The 27,296-nt window shown below is 43.1% G+C and overlaps 1 protein-coding gene across 1 annotated transcript in view; it reads right to left on the bottom strand.

Annotated features, from left to right (window-relative positions):
* slc4a3 (solute carrier family 4 member 3) overlaps positions 1–27,296 on the bottom strand; it is a 53,049-nt gene that overhangs the window by 16,920 nt on the left and 8,833 nt on the right. Inside the window, exons 3-6 of the mRNA XM_076263729.1 lie at positions 8,915–9,077; positions 3,775–4,025; positions 3,053–3,231; positions 1,494–1,714 (exon numbers count right to left, since the gene is read on the bottom strand). Of these exons, the coding sequence (XP_076119844.1) occupies positions 1,494–1,714; positions 3,053–3,231; positions 3,775–4,025; positions 8,915–9,077 (814 nt within the window). The remainder of the gene's footprint in view (positions 1–1,493; positions 1,715–3,052; positions 3,232–3,774; positions 4,026–8,914; positions 9,078–27,296) is intronic.

The raw sequence follows: 27,296 nt of genomic DNA, 5'->3' as shown, positions 1-27,296 counted from the left end.
GATGGCAAGACTAATTTCCCACAGGTAAAACTTGACGTATACATTTCAGGGGGGGGTGTGTGTGTGGGTGTGTGTAGGGTAAAGCAGGGAATGGTTTCCCAGCCCAGCGACACAGCAGGACAGGACCATATGGCTGGCTAATGAAGAGTTGTTTGTAACTGTTCCCATGGCAGACATGCCACCACAAATCTCACAGAGCTCACAACAGCTGGGAGGGCAAGTGGAGGAGCATGGGATCTGACTGGACTATACCCCCCCCCCACCAACCCCAACCCCCTCGCATCAGGCAGAGGGGATGCTGACAAAGGCTTTGCTGCAAAATCTCTGGAAAGAAATCCAGCAGCATGCCCCCCCCCCCCCCCCCCAAGCACAGGAGAGGAATACGTAGCATTTAACGCATAGCAGTGGTTTATCATGGAGCTTAATCCACATCCCATCTGATGAGCATACATTAAATTTAGCAACCTCTTTAGTCCACCATGACTTTTAAAGCTGGAGGGGTCAGTGATAGGGTCTGCTGATTATAGCCTATCGCTCAGCATTTCATTACTTGCACACAACATTTGAGGTTTGTTTAGCTATGCCCGGGGTCCAAAGGAGACTGTTTTATTACAGGCGATCATGGGAGGAAAATAGCTGAAAGTCCAATTGCCATATGGACACAGGGGCCCTTGGTGACCCCCGACCGCATCTGAGAAATCTCAGGGTTTGTTTACTCGTGTTTAATAAGGCTGGGATGAGTCGAGGGCCCACTGACTGGATGGCCCATGCCAAGGAGATGAGGCTGCAGTTACTCTGACCGCCACAACACATACATGGAGGACGTGCCCACAGACCACAAAGCCGTCCTCCCCTTTCTCAAACAAACCAAATGGCTGGCTTCTAAGTTAACAAACAAATAGCCAGGCAAGACCACTGCTGTCCTTGCTTCGCTGCATGGCCTCGTAATGAGGCTTTGACCAACAGGGCCTGACGTTCTTGGGTTCCACCCTTCCTAGAATCGCACAGCTTGACTTTTAAAGTGATCCCCCAGAGACGAGACCCAAACTACTGCAGCCATCCCGCTTCGTCGTCAACACTCCAACAAAAAAATAGAAGTAAAGAGAAAGATTAAGAGTAGATTAAAGATTTAATACTCTTGGCATGCACTACACTAATCCTCACAACCACACGGCTTCCTCAGACCACTATGATGACTCTGTCAGAGCTGCAGTAGCGGGGCAGACTTTAACTGAACTTGAAAACACAGGAACCAGAACTCTGACCACACATTAATACATCCCTCAGAGCTGAACCGGGGACTGGAGTCACTTCTGACTGCATGAAATTCATAACAGACACTGCAATAAAATAAGGAAAGGAGGTGCAAGTCATGAATCCAATCAGCTGACGCAGTGGCAGGAGATGAGAGGAGGTGAAATGGGGGAGGACTTTTATTTTGTGACTGAGAGCTTTTTCCCTTTGACCCTCCTGCCCCCTGCTGGTCTGCTTACTCTTCATGTCGTCCAGGTCGGCGCTGGCCAACATCTGGGCTTCGGCCTCGTCGGTGGGCACCTTCTGGTAGACGGCCGTCTCCATGGCGGTCATGCTGCCGATGCAGATGCGCTCCCGCAGGTCGTAGCTGGTGCGCTGGGCTCCCGGAAGGCGATGCAGGGGCTTCCGCCGGAACCAGCCACGTGTGCTCACGCTGGCCGGCTCCACAGCTGGACTGAACCTGAAGAGACACAACACAGAGCACAGAGACTTGACTATAGATACAAACAAGTGCATGATACAAAGCATACAGTAACTTTACATGTGATTGACAACTACACATAACAGACTGATTTTTGTTTAGGCACCAAATCTAGGAATCTTGCCCAGCTAGACATGCACTGACTGCACATTATTTACAAGTTACGGGTTACCATAAATATCACAATGCAGCCTTTGTAAAAACGTGCGTTGTTGAAAGTTGAATGTTTGTGTTTAAAATAAACATCTTCTTTGGGTCTGCACCTGTGTATGAAGAGACAGTATGAAGTTTATTTGTTGTAAAAATATAAACAAATTGCTACCACAATTCTTTTGATTTATATGTTTTAGGTCCAAATAAAAACTTACACAATAAAAACAAGATGCAAAATATATACATGAAATTTGGGAGAAAGCAGTCTATTCATCATATCCACAGAGTTATTTTATGGTTATAACTATATATGCATTACACTGTTATTGACAACAAAAACAAATGCTCCAAAGTAAACCCGCTAGACTAGATTGCACGTTGCAAACAGCAGATGGCGCTGCAACACTGGCATCCCCTCACTTCAGTGCTGCATCAGCAAAACCACATGCCACTTTTACTCGTGTTATTGTACAACAGCGCTGCATCCTATTGTCCTCATTTTCTTATGTGGCTCAAAAAATTCTAAATAAATCCACGCTGAATCTGTGGATTAGTGCGTTCAGATATGAAAACAGACAAGTACCTGAGCATCACTGAGGACTGGAGATCCACAGCTTGCCCTATACATTATGCATGGCCTTACCCAATAATTTATATCCTGATTGCCTTGTGTTTTTATAAGCCAGATGGGTTTCCAGACAGAGCTCACATGTATGCCTCTGGGCAATTACCACAATGAGCATCGTTTATATCCACACAGATCTGCCTGGGCACAAAACACACTGCAACCTCATGTTCTTTCACAAAGTGTTACTTTCAAAAATAATGTGTCAGCTGGCTAAACAGCCAATGGTTTTTAAAAAAGGAAACCATAGATAAATGATGAAATAACTATGATTCATAGGCAAAATGATCTCTTCTTTTCTCTCAAAGCCTATTCTTATCTGTCAAATCAAGAATCAAGAAGTGAAAATAAGGGATGAAGAGGAGAGGAGAGAGGAAGGGATTACAAGCAGACAGGATTACAAGCAGACATTGTGCAAATGCTGCACATTTGTCACACCTCTCACCTCACTCAATATCTAAATCCAGCTGGTCAAATACAACAAAATAAACTTATTTTGTTACAGTGTTAAGGAGTGGAGACTAGTGCAGGAGCTCTACCTGCTGGGGGCCTCGTCCTCCTCTTCCTCCTCCTCCTGTCGCTCCTGCATCTCCTCCTGCTCCTCCGAGTCCTCCTTGGCAGGCGCGGATTCCTGGGGGTCCGGGGGACGTTCGCTCTCCATGTGGAAGCTGCTGGAAGGCAGGGGAGCTGCCAGGTCTTCCTCACTGCCCAAACTAAACTGAGAGGACAACACACACCATTACCCTCACGGAACACATAATTTCCCTCTCATTCTGTCATCAATACAGCAGGCAGCTTTCAAACTTTCACTTTTATTCTTATGAGGTCATGTCTACACTCCCAGCAGCTCTCTTTCTTTGTGTCACTCTATATTGGTGTATCGCTCTGTCTTTCTGGGCAGTTACCTGTTAAACATACACTCAGCAGATTGCTATCTATTCAGGTGTCAGCTCTTTGTTCAGTTCTCATCTTACTGTCAGGGAAAGGTGGCAGTTGTCATTGCCATGAATCCTCCTTCAAAGCTTTGCTTGAAGTGTCTTAAAATGGGGGTTACACTTACATGCTGAGGGTGAAACTACCCATAACACTGTGTACAGACTTGACCTGATCCCATCTGTAAACAATGTGATGCAATAATGCTCTCGACAAATATACCAACTAATACAAACAAACAATTATGCAATACAAACAAACTCGAGTTTTTTTTCTCGAGAGTAAACCATTGACCAGTGTTTCAAACAGGCATCCCACGTGGGCCTACCTGCGGCTGGTCCTCAGGCGCCTCCGTGGGTGTGGCTGCAGGGCCCTGGCCCTCAGCGTCGGACTCGGCCTCCTCCTCGTCCACCTCGTGGATGGTAGGGGTCACCTCGGAAGGGGGCATGGAGGTCTTCTTTTTCTTGCGCTTCTTCTTGCGCCGGCGGTCCATGCTGAGCACCCTCTTGCGGAGGCGCTGGGGTGGGGGGAGGTGGGTGGAGAGCGGGTGGTGGGTGTGGTGGAACATGTGCCGGTGGTCTGGGGGAGTAGAAAGATGGGAGTGAAGCAGGGGGTGAGAACATGGGAGGCTTTGTGAAAAGCATGTCAAGAATTTTTCCTGTTTTCATGCAGAGTTCCGAACTGCCCAGTCCTGGGCCTCTGTTAGAGGAAGGCTGCTAAACACTGGGAGAGCGAAGACCAAACAAAGGAGGGACCAACAGATCATCTTGTGTGTTGGCAGTTACCAGTGTTTCCCATACATTGACTAATCTGTGGCGGTGCGCCATGAAATCAAAATCGGCCACCACAGATTAATATTCTATGTTTAATTTAATTTAAATTCAATTAAATATAAGATCAAATCCTTGCATTGCCACTGAGATGCGCTTTTTACGCACGCAGCCTTTCCTTACCCCGCCCCGCTCTCTCTCATAGCCCGCTGCCTCTCCTCTGCATGTGCATTTAACAAAATATTCACGATTGTTAAAGGATTGTTGTTGCCACATAGAAGACGTCCGGCTAAATTGCTATTAAATCCGCTTAGCATAGTGACCATTTGTTAAAAACTGCTGCATTGAAGTTAACTCTGCTAAGGTCTTATCACAACATAGTAGGCTACATTAAAGAGACTAAACTAAGTTAAGTTATGCAATCAAGCAGTATCTCAAAGCTAACGTTAGAACAGGGGCGGAGCTTGAGGGGGTGCGGCACGCCCCCGGCCCGGGACCCGCAGGGGCCCGGTGCAAAGGCGCCCCTCCCCCACCTCCGGGTAAGGTGGGACTGGCCTCTCCCACCGCACAAGGCCGAAGGAGCTAAGATCATGCGAACGGTTTCATTTCAATCATTTTCATCAGAGTGGGACATATTAGGCTTATAGGTTGCCCCAGTCAGGACGAGTTATGACTCACGGTTGCTGAAAAGTTTTGAAATTTACTTTGATGATTTAGTAGGTGTAAAATATTGAATAAAATGTTCTGCTGTATGACTGGCTTTATTTTAACTCTCATATTGAACTTTACGACGTGCAAATTTACAAAATTGGATCAACGATATTGTCTCCTACAGCAGGCGTCAATGAAAGAACACTTACACTTAGCCTACATGATTTTGGTTTCGATTTTCTAATTGTTGTAAGTCTTTGTGACAACACGTCATGATACATTTGATAATGTTTGATCGTTGTTTTGGTATGAAGCATCTTTTAGCCTAATGAATGCGCTCTAGAAAGTGAAAGTAGCCTAACCTAACCTAGGCCTATATGCGCTCTGTGTCTGAGCTGTCTGTGCACGTCCGCAATTGATTACGTTCCTCAAATGGAGAACACATCAATCCCATGGTATTTTTTGCCCTAAAATGCATGAAACACGCAAGTTCAAAATCCCGCCGGTAGCCACGTTACATCTCCGTTTCATATTTGCCTAGGCTACAAGCCTATAGGCTTGTATACAATAAATTGAACGAACTCAACTGCAGATATAGGCTATATCTACTAATTCGGTCATTGAAACTATAGAATACAGACTACAGAATACAGTACAACAAACTCTCTGTCTTTCTGAAGTTTGTTTTTGTATTCCGGGGTACAGTAGGCCTAGCCTAATTGCATAGGCTAATGTCTTGACAATAGTTTTTCTTACCGGCTTGCTGTTTAAACTGACTGCGCCGCTCTGAACTTTCCTGCCAGGTTTATGACGTAAACCGCATCTCCTGGCATTGCCTAAACTCATCGTGTGGGAAATCAGATTATCTGTCAATATTGTGCTTTGAAAGTAAGAGATATTTGCTCAGTAATAGTAGGATAGGGCCTACATTTTGTAACATTTATAGAGAAACCGAGGGGAAGTTAAATTAGAAATTAGAATCGTTGGAAATTGAAAACACATACAAAAAAGATTCGGGGCTTTTGAAAAGAGATTCGGGGCTTGAGCCCCCGAAACCACCCCCTCGCTCCGCCAATGCAACCACCCAGCAGTAACTTCTGCATTCAGTGAGATTTGCACCGCCCTAATTTTATTTTTGACTCTTCCCGTCACCGTTGCAACCTCTGAGCGCTCATTCTCCAAGTTAAAGATCATTAAAAACCACCATAGAGAATGAGAGAGCAAAGAAAATGGACATACACAGAGCATCGTGGACGAGTTCGTGGAGCGCAAGGCTCGTCTTATGCCCTTCAAATAGTGCTGCGTATTATTGTTGTTTTATTATTAGGGGTCATGTAGCCTAATGTTTTTGTTGTTGTTCTCTTGGTTAGGCTACACTTCATGTACGTTCATGGACTTCAAAATGACAAAGTTGCTCTCCGTGGCGCTGACGCTTGTAAGACCAGCTGTTGTGGGCATGTGAAGCCTATGTTGTAAAATTATGTTATGATGAGTTTAATAAAGGGCCCGGTCATGTGACCCGCCCCCGGCCCGGCTCTAACTTGTTCCGCCACTGCATTAGAATACTGTTTGGATGTCGAATTTAGCATGCGTAGCCTAGGCTACTTACAGCTGCTTGTCAATTTCGTTGAAGGGCTCATTTTATTGACTGACACTGAATGTTTACAAAATCCCGATGTAAATGGAAAAGTGTTTTCCAAAATTCAAAAGTGCTTGTCCCAAGGAGAAGTAACCTTTATTTTAACTATGTAGAAAACGTTATGAATTGCATCCACACATCAGCAGCCTTTTAACTGTGTTACTCACGAAAGTCTTAAGTGACTGGCACTCAATTAGACCTATACACTACCAAGACGATCTTAATACCCCCCCATCCTACAACCCCCCCCCCCCTTGTCCAAGTCAGCTACCGCCACAAATGTAATCCAATTCTGTGGGAAACACTGAGTTACAGACACGCAAAATCGGGCTACTGTGTGAACACATTTGTGAAATACAGCAGCTATTGTGTGCTACATTTCACAAGTTTTAGTTATTGGAAGCACTGGGTTTCTGATAGTGGTACTGTGTAAGCCCAGTGTGTGTGCACGTGTGTGTGCGCGCCTGTTCTGTGTCTGTGTGCATGTACGTGTGTGTGTTTGTTTGTGTGCATGTGTGTACTTGCATGCGTGCATGTGTAATAATAATTATGATTTTTACAGAAACAATAGGGCTTCACACCTTCAGTGCATGAGGCATGCCACATCCTGCACATCCAATGCTTGGGCTATTAATTGGGAACTATTTACCTGCCACCTTACACGACTCTTCAGATTAAGCCTGATGATCAGCTCATCTCTGAGAAAAGGATCACCTTTCAGACAGAACTGCTATGCTATACAGTACTGCATTTGATTCCTTGATTCTTTACGGGCCAATGTAGTTGCTTCAACAGCCTGATGACTCAATGACTAATCACCCAAGACTGCAGACTGCACTGTCAACATGGCACCCTCATAGGGCTCTAAAGGCCTACCACATACCAGCCTAAGAAACAGTAGAGAGACATCCTGTCCTGAATGTACTCTGCTTTCACCAGTCAGAACTTTGATGTCAGAAAGTTACTCCTTGGGTTGTCAGTCACATACCTGGAGGCAGGTGTCAGTTGGTTGACAGCAAAACCCCAAAGATCTCCAGATGATGGAACATACAGTAAAGGCCTCACTCTGGGGTATATCTTCAACTGTCTCTCTTTCTGTTCATGCTGAATGACTTTAGTTACAGTGCATCTGTGATGTCCTCAGAAATTCTCCACTGACACAGAACCTACAGTATACTGAGCTGAGGCAGCCACAGACAGCAGCTGGGAGAAGTGAGCTCTGCCTCTGGAGGTAGTCTGAAGTTGTGTTGAGGCCAAACTCGTAAAAATCAGGCAAAATGACTGGATAAGTGGAATTTCCTCTGTAGAAAATGTTCAGTGTAATGTTCTACAATGATTTACTAATCCTCAACGGATTACTGGTTGAGACTTCACTTTCTATAAAGCCTCTGAGAAAACTAACTTACAAATTAAACAAAAAAAATATAATGACAAACTGCACAAGGACTTGTCCACACCTATAGAAGAGCTTCCGTTATTAAAAGTGATCAAAACATCAAGATGCAAGTGGAAGCATCCCACCCATTTAGACGTCCAAGTGCCCTTGGTTCAAACCCAACCTGTGCTTATTTCCCTATCCAACTCTCAATAGCTCTCTTCCCCTTTTTCACATTTTTCACTTTCCGTCTCAAAAAAAGCAAAAGCCTTTATAAAGTTATACAGTTTATAATGTTTAAAAATTAATCATAACAAGTTGTAAATTTTAAGTTCTTCATTATTTATATATAAATACTCTTGAGAGCAGTTATAACTACATCTCACATCTGAATTTAGTGTAATATCTATTGGATATCTTATTGTGTACATAGTGTATGTGGTAAATATGTACACATGCATTATATGTGCCTGTTTATAGATGTTTTATTTTACTAAAGTACTCATCTATCTTCTAACATAATGACAAAAACATTTGTGCACAAGCAGAGCAGACATGCAAAGTTTCAATAAAAGTGCGGCAGACTCAGTTACAAGGACAAGATTTACAATATCTGTGGCGGGCGGCCAGTGGCTTAGCGCAGGGCTCCGAGAGGGTCAGCGGAACAGAGCGGAGCCGTTAAAGTGAGGCTCCGTTCCTTAGAAGCCAGGCCTTGACAAGACTCTCACAGTGACAGGGCCATTAATCTCACCCAGGCAAGCTTAAGGGACGAGACGCACTGAGCGGACCCTTAGGAAGGTCCACTCGCCCATGAGTGATAACGCTTACAAAACAAAGATGGCAGCACATTTGCAAGTTTTTGAAAGTCAATGTGTGTGTGTGTGTGTGGGAGGGGGGGGTGGGGGGGTCTGTGTAAGTATGTGTGTATGTGTGTGTGTGTACAAGAGTCACTGAATCAACCTTTGCCTTGTAGTCCTATTCGCACGCCCTGTGGTTGTGACTCCCCTCTGGCTGTTGCCACAACACCACTTACACTCAAAGTCTTTCTCATTGTAGCTGCGGCCCATTTTCTCTGCGCCATTGGCCGCGGTCTCCAAGATGATGTCCCCAAAGCGCTCCACAGACAGGGCCTTCTCCAATTCTTCAGACTCATCTTCCTCTGCTTCAGTGGGATCCCTCTCCTCTTCAGCCAAAACCTGCAGTCAGAAGTCAGAGCGTTAGCAAGCTAGCTCTGAAAACAACACCTTTCTCTACCTAGAAGTGCAAGCTTGATTCTGGAATAATGTAAATCTACCACAGAAAAGAATATTTTCAAAACACAGATGCAGCTGTAAACAAGATTAAATTATGTTTACTCTGTCTTTGCAAACAAGTCTACAGTGTCAACACTATGTTATGTTTGGTGAGCTATGTGAGAGGAGGTGTATAAAATGCCAGCTTCCTCATGGGAAATCTCCCCACTACCTTCTGTTGTTGTCTGTCACTCCACACACATCAGCACCTCCTGCTCTCCCTTGGTGCTGAGGCCTCCCCCGACCCCCAGTCCTCTCACGCCTGCGCTCAGGCGAGGACCTCTCCTAACCCCGGGCATCTCCAGGGACCCCTGCCTCACAGGCTGGCGGTGCCTTGGTAACTGTGCGGGCGATCTGGCGGGGAACGCCTCTGTACCACAGAGTTCTGGTTTGGAGCTTTGAAGAGGCAGGGGCCTGGTGATTGGGGGAGTAGACAGGGAGCTGGTGGATCAATGAGGGGGAAATGTCACTTGCCCAGCTGGAGACAGCAGCCTTGGAGCCACCCTGTCACCCACCCTGCCGATGACACCTATGATAATGCCCGAGCTGGCTCAACACTTCCCACCCCACAACAGACATCATGTTGGTGGTGATGCTGTGGACTGGACCCTGGTGCAGCAGGTTATGGAGCCCAGTCAGCACAATCAGCCCAACAAATGTGGGAGTTCAGATGCGCCGGAGTGCCATTATGGCTCGGGGGGGTGGCATTAAAGTCTTTAAAGACGCCTGATTTCCCATGAGGAAGCTGGCATTTTATACACCTCCTCTCACATAGCTCACATAGTCGTTCAAAAGAGACAAGTCTGAGAAGTCTCTGGACAATTCCTGCTTCACTTCCCACAAAAAGGAGGCTCTTGAGGGAGCAGATTTCGGCGCGGAGTGGAGATCAGCGGCTCTCTTTAAGTGGCGGTGGATAATTAGCCGGCAGCAGATGGGCAAAACATGACCAACCGGGGGAGTGACGGGGGCGCGGCAGGCCCATAATTAATGAAGACAAAGTCCTCTTTGTCAATTGTGTCCCATTGGCTTTGCAGGAATTAATGGGGACAACATTTCATTAAGTGGTGAGCTCTCGTGTCCACGTGCTGTCCCTTTCATCTCTATTCATACTGGTGACTTTAATGAGGCCCCTGACCTGTGAAGCCAAATGATAAATGACTGTTTCTGTAATAAACAAGAGATGGATGCCAGCCAAATCAGTGGCATTCACCACGGAAAGAGTGGAAGGGAGAGGGAGCGAGTGGGAGTGCAATAGATAGATGAGGATGCCCGTTTTTTTCCGTAAAGCAATCAAACAAGGTCCCTGACAAACAAACAATAACAGTGGAGGAGGAATCGCAGTTGCAGGTAAAGGATGACGTGAAGCTGTTATGTGGCTTTAACTGGCTGACAGTATGATCTCATTCTCTCTGCGGAGCGAGAGAAAAAAGGCCACCGCTGCTCTATTTCCTGCTCTCAGGAGAAATGAGTGTATGCAGCTGTAATAGCATCTCTTCCTCTCTCTTGCTCCCCCTTTCTTTCTCTCCCTCTCTTCATGCCATACTCTCTCTCTCTCTCACTCACTCACACACACGTACACACACGTGTACACACACACCCACACACACACACACACACGCATGCACGCGCACGCACACACACATTTTCGCTTGCATTCTGGCTCTTTTACTTTCAATTGTCTCTCTAAATTATCACTGCACAATTGCAATGGGACAGGGCTCTTTTTCTCATGCAGCTCTATCGCTTTTATCATTATTGATTGCAGCACGGGCACTAAAACCACACCTCACTGAATGACAAAGAGGCCAAGGGGCCGAACACAGCATTTGTCCAGCTCCTGTTTAAGGCAACACATTGTGCAAATGTTAATAGCCCACACAAATGTAGCGCAGCTTGTTTCCCCTGTAAAGGTTATGGATTGCATCTCTATTCAGCGCGGTAGCGAGGCAAACAGTGGTGCTGCAAATGGGAAATCAGTGTGTGCCAACAGATGCGTGTTTGCCGGCCTTTCATAAACGCCCTGGGTAAACGGCAGATAGAAGCTGAGGATATCCCAGCTGGGCAAAAAGGAGCTACTAGACAACTCACAATCCCACCCACTCACCTACTGCCTCTGAGCTCCGATCTCGTGCACCTGATCCCAGGTCTGTATTTCAGGTGAGAGGCATCCCCGGCGTGCCACACACACAGGAGGAGAAAGAGCCGTTTTCAAGCTTTCACTCAATCCAATTCATTCTGCTCTATTCAGGTCGTGCCTCAGAGTGGGCGCCAAAACAGGGCTGCGCCGCCAGGGAGGCTGTGCAGTGGCACGAGAGGGGAGTCGCTTACAGAGCAGAGGCCACTGGTTCAGGAGCTTACAGAGTAGAGGCCACTGGTTCAGGGCCTTACAGAGCAGAGGCCACTGGTTCAAGGCCTTACAGAGCAGAGGCCACTGGTTCAGGGCCTTACAGAGCAGAGGTCCCTGGTTCAGGAGCTTTTGATGTGCATGTGCTTCGCTACAACAGGCAGCCACCTGAAGGCTTTGTATCAACACTGAGAATAGGGCAGTCAGTTCCCTTCTCTTCATCACTGGCAAGGATGGGTGTCACGGTTCTCTCCAAAATAAAAGTGTCACTGAAGCCCTGAGCAGTGGGGAGGGGGACCAGGACGAGGCATGCCCTGCCTGAGCCCTCACTCAGCTGGCACTGATCTCCTGCCACAGGGGGGACCGTGGCTCAGGAGAGTGCGGCAGCGAGCCGGCGGGAGGGGGCTGCCATGTCACAGCAGCTTAGTCAGGTCGAGTGTAGAGCAGTGAGGCAGAGCAGACGCCGGTGCCGTGCGGCCCAGCGGAGACAGACAGTCAGTCATGTTGAGGGCCGAGCAGGCCACTCGCCGGGCCCCGAGCCGCTGATCTGCTCTCGTTAGCCGCGGCTGACGCAAGGCCCCAGCTGGTGACCGGCAATAAGGATGATGTTGCCATGCCAACCCCCAGTCCCAGCTGGAGTGGGGGGGGGTCATGGCTCCACAGCTTGCTGTTTACGTAAAACCTCTGGAATGGAGCGTGCAGACCGGAATGACGGGAGGGGAACGGCTGTCCAGAGGCACTAAACTACATTTGCCATCCAGGGGCAAAAAAATCACCAGACTAATATGACAAACACCATGGGAATGGGACTTATCAGAGGGCCAATTAGCGTGATAAGCACCAATTATAATAATAATGCCATTAAACCCTCGAGAGAACGATTCCTTGACCATTTTTCCCCTCCACTCTCCTATACAGCCCCCTTTTTGCATACTCAGCTGACCCTGCATTGGGAAAATGGAGAGAGGGAGGGAGAGATGGAGAGATGAGATTCAGAGGGAAGGACATTTTCCACAGGGCTCACAGATGACTCATCGTTCCGCTGCAATATTTCATCTCTGTACCTCTGGTCTGACGGCACACAGTAAAAAGCATAATTAAATACAAATAAGGGATCTGTCCCCCACACTTGGCAAGACAATGGAGCTATGGTAACGGAGGATATGGGAATAGATGGTCGCTGTGCATAGCAGGGAAATTGTAATCTGCTGGTAACCAATGGTAACTCCTGAGCAGGTGCAATATTGAGAATGACTCCAGCTCTCAGAGATTAGAGGCTGAGCATAAAGGCCCTTTTCAAACCAAGAGTGAATTATCTGACAAAATATTTACACAAAATCACGTTGGTAATTAAATACATGTGTTCTTATTAGTCTTTAAACATTGAGGAGAAGGTTGCTGGATAATAAACGGATAAATTAACTATTATAAACGGTTTTACTCTCAGTAACAGCTTGACACACCCTAGGGTATAGCTAATGTGTAGATTTCTCAATGTGAATTTGTACAATAAAATAAAATAAAAACAAACCCAGATTATTTTTGCTTTCATGCATGACATGCATGCTATATGACACACATACAGTAGCAAGTAGCATTCTATAATATAATATGGATCTTCCACAAACTCAGACTTAATGCTCTTAAAAGAGCCCAAAAGAGGCCTTAACTCGTGTACTAGCACAGCCATCATAGCCATCCAGCGTCACCCATGGACCACAGAAGCAACTGCTGTCTCGAGTTAAAACAGCAAGACTCAAAGATAAACTTTTAGGAGAAGTAGTGCTTACAATAGTTAAAGAAGCATTATGCGACAATTTTAGCAAAAAATACCTTAATTATGCAGGTTAAGATTCATTCTGATGGTTCTACAACACTTTCTGGGTCGTTTGGTGGGTGCTTCGTCTCCCCCTATTAGGGGTGGGCATATCAATCCAAATATCGATAATATCGATACCAACATTGGTATTGGTATCGGATCGATACCAGCGTGATGGGATCAATACTTTAATTTCTGTTCACTTCCAATATCTCTCAATTTGTTCAAAATGCATTGTTCCTGTTTCACCAAGGGCTAGCCTACAGTCATGCAAACACCATTCCTTTCACATAATTTCATGCCCGCTTTGCAATGTTTTGTTGCTGAAATATTTGTAAATTATTAACAGTGGAAATCATAAAATCATTAGTGCATCAAAATGTATTCAAATTAAGCATTTCGATGTTTTATTCACGTCATAAATCATGACACACTGTTCTCCCCTACATAAAAGTATATAAACGGCTTTTAGTTACAAATATCAGTATTGGTACCGGTATCGGCAATACTGGCCCTATATTTAATTGGTATCGGATCGAAACCAAATTTTACAGTATCGCACACCACTACCCCCTATCGCTTCTCCGCGGAAAAACCGAATATGCAACTTTCTGGACCCAGTCCGGGTAAATCCGGATGTGACTCAGCGGAAGTATCCAATCGCGCCTTGAAAATGTAGTCAGATTGTAGTTTCGAAGAAGACTACAAAACGGATGTCAACTTGGCTTTGTTGCTGTTGAAATTGTAAGTAGGCTAGCCTACCCTTAGGTGAACTTCGTCTTTGTAATGTGGTTTGATAGTCTCTTGAACAATGTGTTTGCTCGACCCAGGGGCGGACCTGGACACTTTGAGGCCCAAGGCAAAGGACTCTGAGCCACCCCCCCCCCCCCCCCCCAACCCTAAAACTAAAATACACTTTTTTCTGTAATAATGGGACGCTGAGGCATACTCAAATACAACAAATATTTACTGTATTGCCATAGATGACAATCAAAAAAAGGTAGTAAAAACCTTTGAAAGTATTACAATTATGAATGGTGTGTGTGTCTGTGTGTGTGTGTGTGTGTGAGAGAGAGTGTAGGGGTTTGGGGTCTGTGTGTGTGAATATACTCTATGTATGTATGAGAGTCTGTCTGTGTGGGTGGGTGAGAGAGAGAGTGAAGCTGTGTATGTGTAGAAGAGAGAAACATTTTCTGTTTATTTTTTCTCCATTTTTTATGGTCATGTAATAATGTTCAACCGTAAATCTTCTGGGTGGTTTATCTGCATTTTTGGGGAATTCAAAGTTCTTACAGTTTTTTCTGAATGCTTAAACACATTTTTTGTAACTATGGCTTTTTTTGCAAAACTCTACACACAAATGGCAAAACCACTCACTGAGTTCGCAAAACTAAAAGCACAAACACTGCTTTGCACTCAGTTTGCAATTTTGTAACACACACTTTGCACAACTGTAGGCACAATGGCTATTATTTACACTATTTTGCCAACTCTCTGGCTCACTTTCTCATGTGAAAACTGTTTTAGATAATTAGTTCACTTTGCAATCAGACTAAGCACTATAAATAAGCCACATGTAATGTACAATGGGTACAATGGAGTGAGCAGGAAGAGTGAGAAGAGAAAGAAATAGCCCTTTTACAGACAAAAAACAGTCTACATGTGGGGATATTGTCATGTCAGGCCTGGATACGTCATTCCAGAATATATTTTTCCCAGTGCCTTGGACTAGGACATTGCATGTGATGTAGACAGAATTTTGAGAGACGACTCGATGTAGACTGATTTGTTTTATCTCAGTGAAATGCTATTTTGTGTTTTGACTTGGAAAAACACACTTGTGTTTGTTTTGATGTGTGTAAATAAACACTAATACTTGAAGTTTGGATCCCTGTATGTGTACAGAATTATGACAAAAGTATGACCTCAAACTGACATAGTCTACCTTGTGCACAGAGAAAGCAAAAGCCAGATGTGTTTTTTATTCATACCATCAGTGTGTTGTTGGCACATTGTGTGCTTACTATTGTGATGGCTTGTGTTTACTGTTAGATACGAAAACACAATTTTTACGAAGGTGTGAAGAGTTAAGCAAGGTGTGTTAGCTTTTGCAAGAGAACTACAATGTTTTGCTGATTGGGTGAGAGGTTTTGCCATTTGTGTGTAGAGTTTTGCAAAAAAAGCCATAGTTACAAAAAATGTGCTTAAGCAATCAGAAAAAACTGTAATTTGCACAGGGCCTTTTTTTTAACGATTTCAACTCGCTCTGCATCTCTTACGGTGTCTGGCCATAACGCAGGGTCGTCACTGATAACTGTAGTGCTAGGTATCGTGTTAGCAGACATCCCAACCTGCCAAAAGTCATTTCAGGGAGGTATCACGAATCCGCCCCCCCCCCCCCCCCAAAAAAAAAAAACTTAAATACAGATTAATATGTTCAATAATGTCTAGTCAGTACAACATATAAAGGAAGGCCTATAGATAGAAATTGTGAAAATAAAATATGTAGATAGTTTGGTCTTTTCATGTAGCCTTGGCAACTACCCATCTAGTAGGCTATAGGCCTGAATAATATGCACATGAATTGACACTTGTTAAACTCACCTCAACATGTTTTTTGCAATCATTTAACCCACCATGGGCAATGCTAAAGTCACTGTTACAAACAGTGCAGTGTGCAAGACTAGGCTTATCATTATGTTTTACTCTTATGAGACAAGGGTAGCCTACACTTTGAAATGGGTCTTACATTTTCCTTTTTTTGAGGCACTGACTCTGCCATGACGCTCCTGTTTCTATACACTGAACTGATTCATTAAGTTCGGGAGAAAAGAGATAAAAGCCCGCCTACACTGAAAACTGATTAGTTGATTTAGCGAAACAGGCCAATCAGGATGCTCTCTGTCTTGGGTGCGCTCAGACACTCATAGTAGAGTGGCTACAGGAAAAATCGTGCAAATTATGATACAAGCGTGGAATTCGGCAGGTATGTGCTCAAGGTCAATACAATCAAATCTACCTGATTGGCCACTTGAAATGGCGGCCATTTTCCAAGATGGCTGCCAAAAAAGACCCCAGAAATTGATTTATTGCTCAGAATTGACCAAAGATATTATGATACAAGCATGAAATTAGGCATGTATGTGCTCAAGATCAATACAATAAAATCTGCCTGATTTGCCATTTTTAATGGCGGCCATTTTCCAAAATGGCCACCATGAAAAACTCTAAAAATGGATTTGTTGTACAGATTTGACAAAGGAAATTATGATACAGCCATGAAATTTGGCAGGTATGTGCTTAAAGGAACACGCCACCCAATGTCAGTAGTAATATATGTTCTTACCTTAACTTTCACAAGTTGAGTCATACCTCTCCCGTGTCGGTACGTGCACTCAAACGCTCTGGTGTCTGTGTTAGCATGTTGCTATGCTAGCGGGCTCAGACGTAGAAGTAATCAAAAACATCCACGTTTTCCCGACTTAAATACAGTTGCACGAGTAGTTAATAAAAATGTCTACGGTCACACAACATGAAACGTGGCGATTTTCCAAGCGAATAAACAGGAGAACTACAATGTGTGGGGCAATAGCACTGGGAGTACTTCGACCTAGCGTAGTAATATTAATTAACACCTAATTGTAGATCCTATCCACAGAGTTTAGAATCCATGCTTGATCGACCCCTCAGCCTCCCCCTCCCTTCTGAGCGAGAGAGAAGCACACACACTAGAGATGAGCTGATGGGCTATTATTTCAACCATAACTGCATAGCAAAACTTATCATCCATCAGCACCAACCAATTTTCAAAACCGCACCCCGCCCACCATCCGCTAGTTGTTCTAATGTAGCCTAGGCTATATGGATGATGCAGCGCTGCTGACGTGAGGCTAGAAAGCCCTTGCCTGTTCTAGAAAGACTGATCCAATGCAGCAAATACAGTATATTAAAAGGCTAAAGTCGTTCATTGGCTATGTTGTAGCCTATCCCCAGAATATCAGCAGCAAACTCAGTCTCTGTCTCAAAACAGTCTCCAAATAAAACGCACATCGGCCTGTTGCCTATTCTGCCAGCTTGTGACAATATATCATCCAAAATGCTTGATTGCATTGCATTCTCCACATTTTTAGCTAAATTTTCATGTACCACATCAGCATTTTTGTTCAGTGAATCTTTTGTAAATTGCTTTACAATAGCGTTGGGCCCTTGTCAGCAGCCTTCGGCTTGCCTCTTGCTCACTATGTTCATACATTCACCTCCCCAAATAGAACCAACTTGACATTGACTTCAACCTGTGTTATATCCTAGATGAGACTGCCTGGTTATTTTGTTTCGATATTAACCTATATATAAAACACATAGTAATTGTAGCCTACCATTCAGGGAATAGCCTAGGCATTGAAAAGAGAGACAGAGAGTGATATGACTCAGAAATGACATCGGGCGATGGCAGTGCAAGATGTTCAGAACGTAAGAGCTAAAACTTCTACAAACTCAATAACATCCACAGTGGGAAAAGAAGGTAAGAAAAATAGTCGGAAAACTTAGATGTGTAGGCTAAGGCAAGCAAGCAAGTTTGGCGGTTGTTACTAAAAATGTGAACATGCACGTTGCACTGTTGTGCGGTGGACTTTCAGGATGAATGGAGTCGGAGTTTCTTTTAATATCGAGGCGTCGTTTGGCCAATCGGCCTGCTGGTATAAAATAAATTGCGCTGTCTGTCTGAAAAAGACGCGCTCTCTTCCCGTGCAGTCCAAATGAATGGGAGTCTTCAGAACAGGCTTGTGTCACCCTGACATGACAGTGCGTAAAGTAGCCTATGTGAATGACTTGTTATTTTATCAAGGATTTCTTTCTTTTTGCAAAAAATAAAGTACAAAGGCATTAATTAGTAGGCCAGGAGCATGTTGAAATTAGCCCTATGTGGCAAATTGCGTTTTTTATTACAATGATAAAATTGTAAAAGGACGTGACCGAAGCTGCGGCAAGCCATGCAATAGGCCTATAGGCCCAACAGTAATTGTAAAGCAATTTACAAAAGATTCACTGAACAAAAATGCCGATGTGGTACATGAAAATTTAGCTAAATATGTGGAGAATGCAATGCAATCAAGCATTTTGGACAATATATTGTCACAAGCTGGCAGAATAGGCAACAGGTCGGTGTGTGTTTTATTTGGAGACTGTTTTGAGACAGAGACTGAGTTTGATGCTGATATTCTGGGGATAGGCTACAACAATGTACGACTTTAGCCTTTTAATATATTTGCTGCATTGGATCAGTCTTTCTAGAACAGGCAAGGGCTTTCTAGCCTCACGTCAGCAGCGCTGCATCACCCATATAGCCTACATTAAAACAACCAGCGGATGGTGGGCGGATGCGGTTTTGAAAATTGGTCAAAAAACGTTGGTGCTGATGGATGATAAGTTTTGCTATGCAGTTATGGTTGAAATAATAGCCCATCAGCGCATCTCTAGTGTGTGTGCATCTCTCTCGCTCAGAGGGAGGGGGAGGCTGAGAGGTCGATCAAGCATGGATTCTAATGTGGTGGATAGGATCTACAATTAGGTGTTAATTAATATTACTACACTAGGTCAAAGTACTCCCAGTGCTATTGCGCCACACATTGTAGTTCTCCTGTTTATTCGCTTGGAAAATTGCCACGTTTCATGTTGTGTGACCGTAGACATTTTTATCAACTACTCGTATTAAATTGTAAATGACGGCCATTTTCCAAGATGGCCGGCAAAAAATGCCATAGAAATGGATTTGTTGGACAGAATTGATCAAGCAAGTTATTATACAAGCATGAATTTTGGCATGAAAAACAAAACAATCAAATCTACCTGACTCGCCACTTGAAATGGAAGCCATTTTACAATATGGCCACCAAAAGACTAATTTTAGCCCAGAAGTGAGCAAGAAAATGATGATACAAGTATGTAATTTTGTGTGTTTGTGCTAAAGAGCAATATAATCAAATCCACCTCATTTGCAACTTGAAAATGTAATATGGCAGCCATTTTTAAAGATGGCCACCAAATAAGACACTAGAACTTCATTAATTGCAATTAATTTGCAGATGTGGCCCAAATCAATGTTAACATTCACTACATTTCTGTTTCCTTCTGATGAAGTCATTGGAAATTCAATCAAGCAAAAATCATCTTCAGGGGAAAGTCCGTAGGAGTCGATTGCTGAGTGTGGAGTAACACGCTCTGGAAATTCACAATTTCGTCGACGTTTTTTTTTTTTTTAAAACATAGTCCAGTATTTTTTTCGAAATTGAAATGAAGTTATATGGATTGGACTATGCTTTTTTTTTTTTTTAAAAACGGCGACGAAATTGTGAATTTCCAGAGCGTGTTACTCCACACTCAGCAATCGACTCCTACGGACTTTCCCCTGAAGATGGCAGCAAAGATGGCAACATTTCCGGAAAGGTACTGGCTTGATGAAATTCATTCTGGACTCTCTATCCGACCACATAAAGACCTCGGGATACTTCGGTTTGGCTTTAGGGACCCTCTACTCACTACCACGTAAGTGTAATGTTGTTTGGAACTGTAGAAGAGGTATAAAAATAGCGGTTTGTAGCGGCGAAATGACATGCCCGCGTCACTTCCAGGCTAACAAGTTTTGACTAAAAACAGTAACATCGAACTTTCTCAAAACACATCCTAATGACATGATTTGGATGTCAACTCAACGTATGTACTCCCAATCATCCGTAAATTGATCTGAAGTGCATTTTACTCCGGATAATTCCTTTAAGGAGAGTGAACAATTATTTACACCACATTTGCAATTTGCACATTTGAAATTTGCAAATTTCTCGGGTCTTTTTGGACACCATCTTGGAAAATGGCCAGCATTTCAAGTAGCAAATCAAGTGGATTTGATTGTATTGGTCTTGATCACATCCATGCCAAATTTCATGCGTCCATCATAATTTGCTTTGACAATTCTGTGCAATAAATCAATTTCTAGGGTCTTTTTTGGCAGCCATCTTGGAAAATGGCCACCATTTCAAGTGGCCAATCAGGTAGATTTCATTGTATTGCTCTTGAGCACATACATGTTGAGTTTCGTGCTTGTATCATAATTTGCTAGGTCAATTCTATGCAATAAATAAATTTCTGGGGTCTTTTTTGGCGGCCATCTTGGAAAATGGCCGCCATTTCAAGTGGCCAATCAGGTAGATTTGATTGTATTGGTCATAAGCACATACCTACCAAGTTTCATGCTTGTATCATAATTTGCACGATTCTTGCCAAATTGGCCTTGTAGCCGCTCTACTAACACGCACCACCCCTCTCTCTCTCCCGTCGTGTGCGCGCTACACTCAGATGCACACGCGGTCTCTCATGCGCGCTCTTGCGCTCACTCTAGATTCCGGGAGATTTTATCTAATTTGCGGGCGTCAGGGTGCCGATATCAATATTCGGGAGACTCCCGGAACTTCTGGGAGACTTGGGATGTCTGTGTTAGGGCTACTCACGTTACTGGTTTCTTTTGCACCCAAAGCTTCTGCTACTGAAATGGTGTCCGTAGCAGCACCACCAGCAGCAGTGTGGACTTCGGCAGTGACAGTGATCTTGTCCCTCACGACTGTTTCACTTAGATCAACATCATAATCATCATCAGTAGAAGAATATGTAGTGCAAGTTTGAGTTGCCGGTGGTGGTGCATCGGTGGCACTGCTGCTGCAGCTAGCATTAGCTACACCACCAAGCTCAGCAGATGTTGCCGATGTTGTTGCATCACTATCCAAATTACTTTCTTCCGTGGAAGAATTCTTCGACTGGATCAAGTTGGTTAATTTAGGCAATTTCTTTCTAAATTCTTCCTCCTACCTTTTTCTTTTTCTTTTATCACTTCCACTCTGGAAACGTTTCATGGCTGCTGTCAATCGCTCAACTCCACACCTCACCGAGACCTCTTCAGACTAGCTAGTTGCTGCTATAGACCTCTCCGGAATAAGTCCCGCCTCCAAAAAATCCGTGTCCACCCAACTTCCGGTCTTCAAATGTCTATGGGAAATAACATGGCGTTTCGAAATATCGTACCTGTCAAACTCTGTAGGTGGCAAAGTAGAAAAAGCTGGTGGGCCGATTGGCCTACATACTTCTGCCATCTAGTTTCCACTAGATTTTTTGATCGTCGTTAAAGTAGTAAACGATTATTAATGCTAACTGGGAGCTAGTACGCGGGCGGAGGAGGGCGTTAGATCATTTGATTTTATGATGAGTTTATGAGCAATCATGAGGCAAAATATATTTCAATCTTTATTATGGATTAGAATATATTGTTTGGATGCGGTGATCATTTATAAAAAAAAAAAACGAAATACGATACGGGGATGACGAGGCCCCCTGGTGGCCGAGGCCCAAGGCAATTGCCTGACCATGCCTAATGGCAGGTCCGCCCCTGGCTCGACTGTTTTATTGTGAGCCCTGTATGTGTTTAGCTTGGTTTATTGATGGCTAGCTCGCTAGCTAGTTGGGGTTTAGCGTAGCAGTCACTTGCTACCGAAGCTGCAGGGGGAGCTGTGTAGTGAAAATGCAACAAACAGCGAAGGAATAACCAGACCTGCATAGTGCTTCTTTAATGGCAAAATATCTAGCATAGCATGACAAAATATCATGGTGATATGATAATCTGCAATTTCAAGTAAACAAATACATCTTGAGTAGGTGTAGTAACATACTACTCTATCAGGGGATATTTGAATACACCACTCTCAAACACTCATTGCCCAAGTCTGATTGATCTACCCTTCGGAAGAATGGTGCAGTGCATTATGCCTACATATCGCTGTGTTAGCAAGTAAGCAGGAGCAATCCTATGGTATATGGGCTATGGCAATTCATCTGGAATATTCTCCAAATTAACAAAAGTTAAACCCCTTGAAAGGAAATTGTGCCACTGGAATTAAATGCTCAGTCAGCGGGAAATTTATGTCACCATAAATATGGACACAATATTTTTTTTGTGTGCTTCTATTGACATTTTGTAGTCTGATTAGACTACAGCAGAAAAATAAACGCTGCACCACACCATTGAATCTTTGACCAAAGATTAGTTTTCAGTTGCAACAGAATGCAGAAAGAGTTGCATTCAGGCTGGTGTTCAAATTCATCAACATAAACATTACTTAAATGGGATTTGTTTTTATAAACAATCTAAGTAAAATATAAGAAAATCTAAGTAAAATAGTACACCAAATACACTTTTTTGGATATTTGGATATAAACATTACTTATAATAACCTTGCAAACGGATCCCTGCTGCTCTTGTGTTATATGCATCATTATGCTTTCTGCACCCTTTCCCTGTCACTGAGATATCTACAGATACAGTCACCAGTAGCCTCACACTATGCAAAGTACTATATGGACATGTTCCCTCTCTCCCGTTGAACCAATACTAAGCTAAACGTTCACTCATCTGTTCAGTTCAGTTGGGGTTCTGGAAGCACTGACTGCACTAAAATGTCTAAAGTTTGTTCCCAGAATACTCCTGAGTAGAAAGCCATGTAAATTGGGAAAATTACCAGTTTTTTCCTCTGAAAACTTTAATTTCCGTTAAAAATAGAGCTGACCTTTCCTGCTCCCACAAGCTGCACAGCAGTGAGTGTCAGAGTGTCTGCTGAAAGGTTGAACACTTTAGCAAAGATGTAAGCTGTACATTTTTCATTTCATGACCTAGCTCATAAGTTACAAATGTGTTCCATTTAGGTTATTAAATTTAATATGTATTTGGATATCTACATGTATCTCATGTTATGCAAGTTTGGACATTTACATATAGGCCTAAATAAAGGCTATGCCATCTTGTGCATGGATAACTGAATTTCCAATGCAAACTATGTGCTTATCCCAACCAGAAGCCATGGATTAACAGCCAAATTTGCTTGAGTCTGAGAGAACGCACCACATTTAGAGGATCTATACAAAAATATCCAGTTACGACCTACGGAAAGCCATCAAAGCCGATAAGAGATAGCACAGTGACAAACTGAAAACAACTACAGCGGCTGGGACTCGCAGCACATGTGGAGGGTAGGGTTGGATTTTTACAGGGTTGGATATTGTTTGGGTTTTATCCAATTCCAATGCTAAACCGATAAAATAGTAGGCCTACCAGTGCCTGAACTTGAGCCGTTACTTTAAAAAACTAAATTGCCCAAACAGATAATTGACAACAATGTAAAATTATTATTTTAAATTGTATTTTTTAATGTTAAAGCACAGCCACATTTTTTTTCCTATAGGGTTTTCAGAGCATGCTAGAACATCATAAGAGTCAAGCCAAGGCATTTTCTATTTTGAAAAAAAACCTTGCTGTGAAACGTGTATGGCATGACTCCTTTAAATGATCAAAACCCATTTTTACAGGCTCAAAATCATATACCCCGATTAAAAATATAAAAGGATGCTATGAAAGGATGCGGCATTTTAAATAATCTCTGACAAGCTACAATTATGAAACAGAAGAACAAAAGAAGCACTACAGTTTATTACTTGTAAAAGCACTTCTGGAGATCTTTATCCAGAACCCATGGCAATACTGGCATCTTCTTACATTGTAATCTCATCTGACACATTCAGTTTAGGGGATTGTCTAGCAATGCTTTTGGTCAACTTGAACCAAACCTTTCACTCATGTGCACGTCTATTCACTTCTCCCTAAGCATCTATGTTTTTGTGCCATAGTACGCCTACACTGCTTTTTTGCCATTGTTTTTTTCCTAAACTATGTTGTACTTGTATGTTGGACATCACGATCCGGCCATTAAAATGGCTTCATGTGTTTTACAAGTGGAAACAGTTGTCTCCCATGGGAATGGCTCTTAAAAGCAGAAGTTAACCCAGCCAAGGATGTGACTGTCATAGGTTTGGCAAACTGCACTTCCTTTGTTTCTGAGGGCCAGATGTACTAACACTTTTGCGCCCACTTCAGGCGTATTTGTTTCGCTATGTGCGTGTAAAATCATTGCGAGGTATGTACAAACAGGCCGCAATGATGTAAAATCGTAAACTGCCTGTCGCGGGAGCTGAAAATGGCTAATTGCGTTATTCGTGTCATGCATATTGATTCATGGGAGGATCCAGGGGAAAGTTAGCCTGACGTTGTCATACTCAAATTCTAGTCAGAATATGAGTCTGATACTGCTCCATTGGGACGTAATTATGGGGCGTGTTTCAACCGATACAGGGGGGGAATGCCTCTGCACTCAATTGGATAGACCTAACCAATCAGAGCAACAAAATAGCTTACCGTGGGGTGTAGGAAGAAAACACACGAACCATCCTTCTTCTCCTATATCCTCTCTGTTTTTAAAAATAATTCTGTTGAACAGTGATATGCTACAAACATGTTAAACAGATAAATACGATGGAAACTTGGGTCTGACAGCGTTCGCAATCTGCGGTTTGTCTATGACGCTGATAACGCTACGTTCGCAAATGTACGTACATCTGGCCCTGAGTGTGATGTGTGATAGCAGATCGCAGAACACTTTTATTTTAGTTAAAATTTGTCCCTCTGGCTAATTGCATTACAATTTGTTGAGTCTTAATTAGTCTGACATTTTATAAGTACATTCCTGTGTGTAATCAGCTGTGAAGGAAATAGACAGAGAAGTGTAAATTGGTAATAGTCCAATTTTAACTTGGTTTTGAATTTTACTCTCACCAAGCTTTAAAATCAGGCTTTGAAGGAAGTCTTCGAAAGTAGAAATAACTCATATTTTTTTTTTATAAGAAGACATCTGTCTGTGCTTGATCTGCATAATTTGAGAGATTTGAATAATAATGTGAATAATAATAATCTTTTTAAACAGTATCTATTGTCCTCTGTAATACCCACAGCAAATTAATCACAACACATTTTTATCTTTGGCCTAATCACTTGACCTGTTCCACATAGCAGCCTCCTGAAAAGCCTTCTAAAATAAACCAACATGGGTGACTGACCAGAGCAGACTTCAGACTATAACTCTTCTCACAAATCTAATATTGTCCAAAATGTTTACACAACCTTAAGGAGATCCCCTCACCTCAATAATATGATCTATAGTGAGATAATTAATTATTTGCCTAAGCCTATAGGGTAAGCCCTACATAGCTATACTCAGAATATGACAGGCCCAGTAGCATCTTTTATGATCAGCATGGAATGAAAGTATGTGTGTAGTGTCTCAACTCCAGCCCCAGCCCAAGAAACAAACAGGCTAGAGGAATTTGTTCCGTTTAAGTTAGTGGCCAGCTCAGGGCCAGGCAGCTTTCTAGAGTCTTTATTCCCTCACATTAATCAGAGATCAGAGACATGGTGATTTGATGGCATACTGATCCTCCATGCACTTCTCACCACTGTAAGAGAGGCAAAACCCCATTCATTTCCCAAGAAAGAGTGACATCAATATGGGGGATGAAGGCAAGTCCCTCATCAGCTGACTCTTTCTGTTGCGCTCAGTGTGGAAAACAGCCTACTTTAGTTGCTTCATTCATCATTAATAAATTCAGCAGCAACCAGGCCCCAACAAACTACAGAGAGCCTGAAATAAATTCACTATTTTGCTTGTGGAGGTATTTAAAAAACAGATGTGCACAATTTAGTATAAAACTACAATCTACGCAACACACACAAACACACACACAAACACAAACACATTCCTTAGATGAACGTCTTTCACTAATGTTACTAAACTATCTGTGATGCTATCAGAAATGTTTGCCTTTTCTCATTACTAGACCTTGAAAAGCATACTGGGCGTTTCAAACTATATTAGCTATTTGTCATGCTATATTAACTATATTTCCCCCTCAGCTTTGAAAACATATTTAGTAACAGCACTTTTGATGATTTTCCCAAGATATTTTCAACGCATGCAAATATTCCTGCATTACAGATAAAATATTTTTGATTACAAATCTTAATCATGATTTTGGCTTCTTCAGTTAATTAAGCATAATTGCAGAAATGGCTCAGCTAAGGTTAGCTATACTGGGTGCATTAGCCTATTGGCAAATGTTCAGTCTTGGGTTATGACTGATGCATTAAATCAAAACCTCCTCATTCATATATTCTACCTGTCTAACCAACTGAAATCCTCTTTTTAAACACAAGGAGGAAATATCTTTCATATATTGGTCAGAAAATGCTGTCAAGAGATACAATTACGTGTTTCAGCCGAGCTCCAGTTTTTCTTATAAAGGTCAGTCTGGGTGCTCTTAGTGCTTACAAAGATGCCAGAAAGTTCAAAGCACATCAGAAAGCTAAAATAAGGGCTGAAGGCTAGAGGCAAAGGGCAATCACCCATTTTGTGCTGTTCCACAATGTTTCTTTTCATGGCCAGTAGTGTCTTTGGTAGAGAATAAGATCTTCATCTCAGCAAACTAAACCTCACCAAACCTAGTCAGTGCAGAAGTGCCTGGTCTTCTCATGGCTATCTCAGTGCCAGCGTATCTCATAGCCATGGATCAGCAGCTCCATTAAGCCTGGGTCAGGGCCAAGAGCAGAGGGACATGGGCATGGTGCCCATGCCGGACATCGCCCAGACCTAACAGGCCAGGACATCTCCCACATTGGACAAACCAAGGCCTTTGTGGTAGTGTCGCTTACACTCTTACATAAGTTCCTAACTAACACAACCACCAAGAAGCGCACACTCCAGTGAGTAAGAGCCCTCTGCTCTCCAATTTCCCCCAGCCCATTAAAGGACATTCACTTTCTGTCTCGTGCATTGATACACTGGATTGCATTCTTCATTACAATACAGGGAATGGTGCTGCTCATAACTCAGAATATCAAATATAGTTTGAGATTTTAAGGAAAAGTAATTGCGCGCTACCAGATACTAAATCGGAGCTTAACACTTAAATCAAATCCTTTATTAAACTGATTTTGTCATATCCATCAGCATCTAAAACATGGCACTGACCACAACCACCG

This window comes from Alosa pseudoharengus, unplaced genomic scaffold, assembly GCF_046254945.1.
Source record: "Alosa pseudoharengus isolate Yale_2024_CS ecotype anadromous, Long Island Sound unplaced genomic scaffold, YU_APseudo_1.1 YU_APseudo_1.1_scf_3, whole genome shotgun sequence".
In the NCBI taxonomy this organism is placed as follows: Eukaryota; Metazoa; Chordata; class Actinopteri; order Clupeiformes; family Clupeidae; genus Alosa; species Alosa pseudoharengus.
The sequence above is the reverse complement of the archived record's forward strand: the minus strand, read 5'-3'. Positions and strand labels throughout refer to the sequence as shown.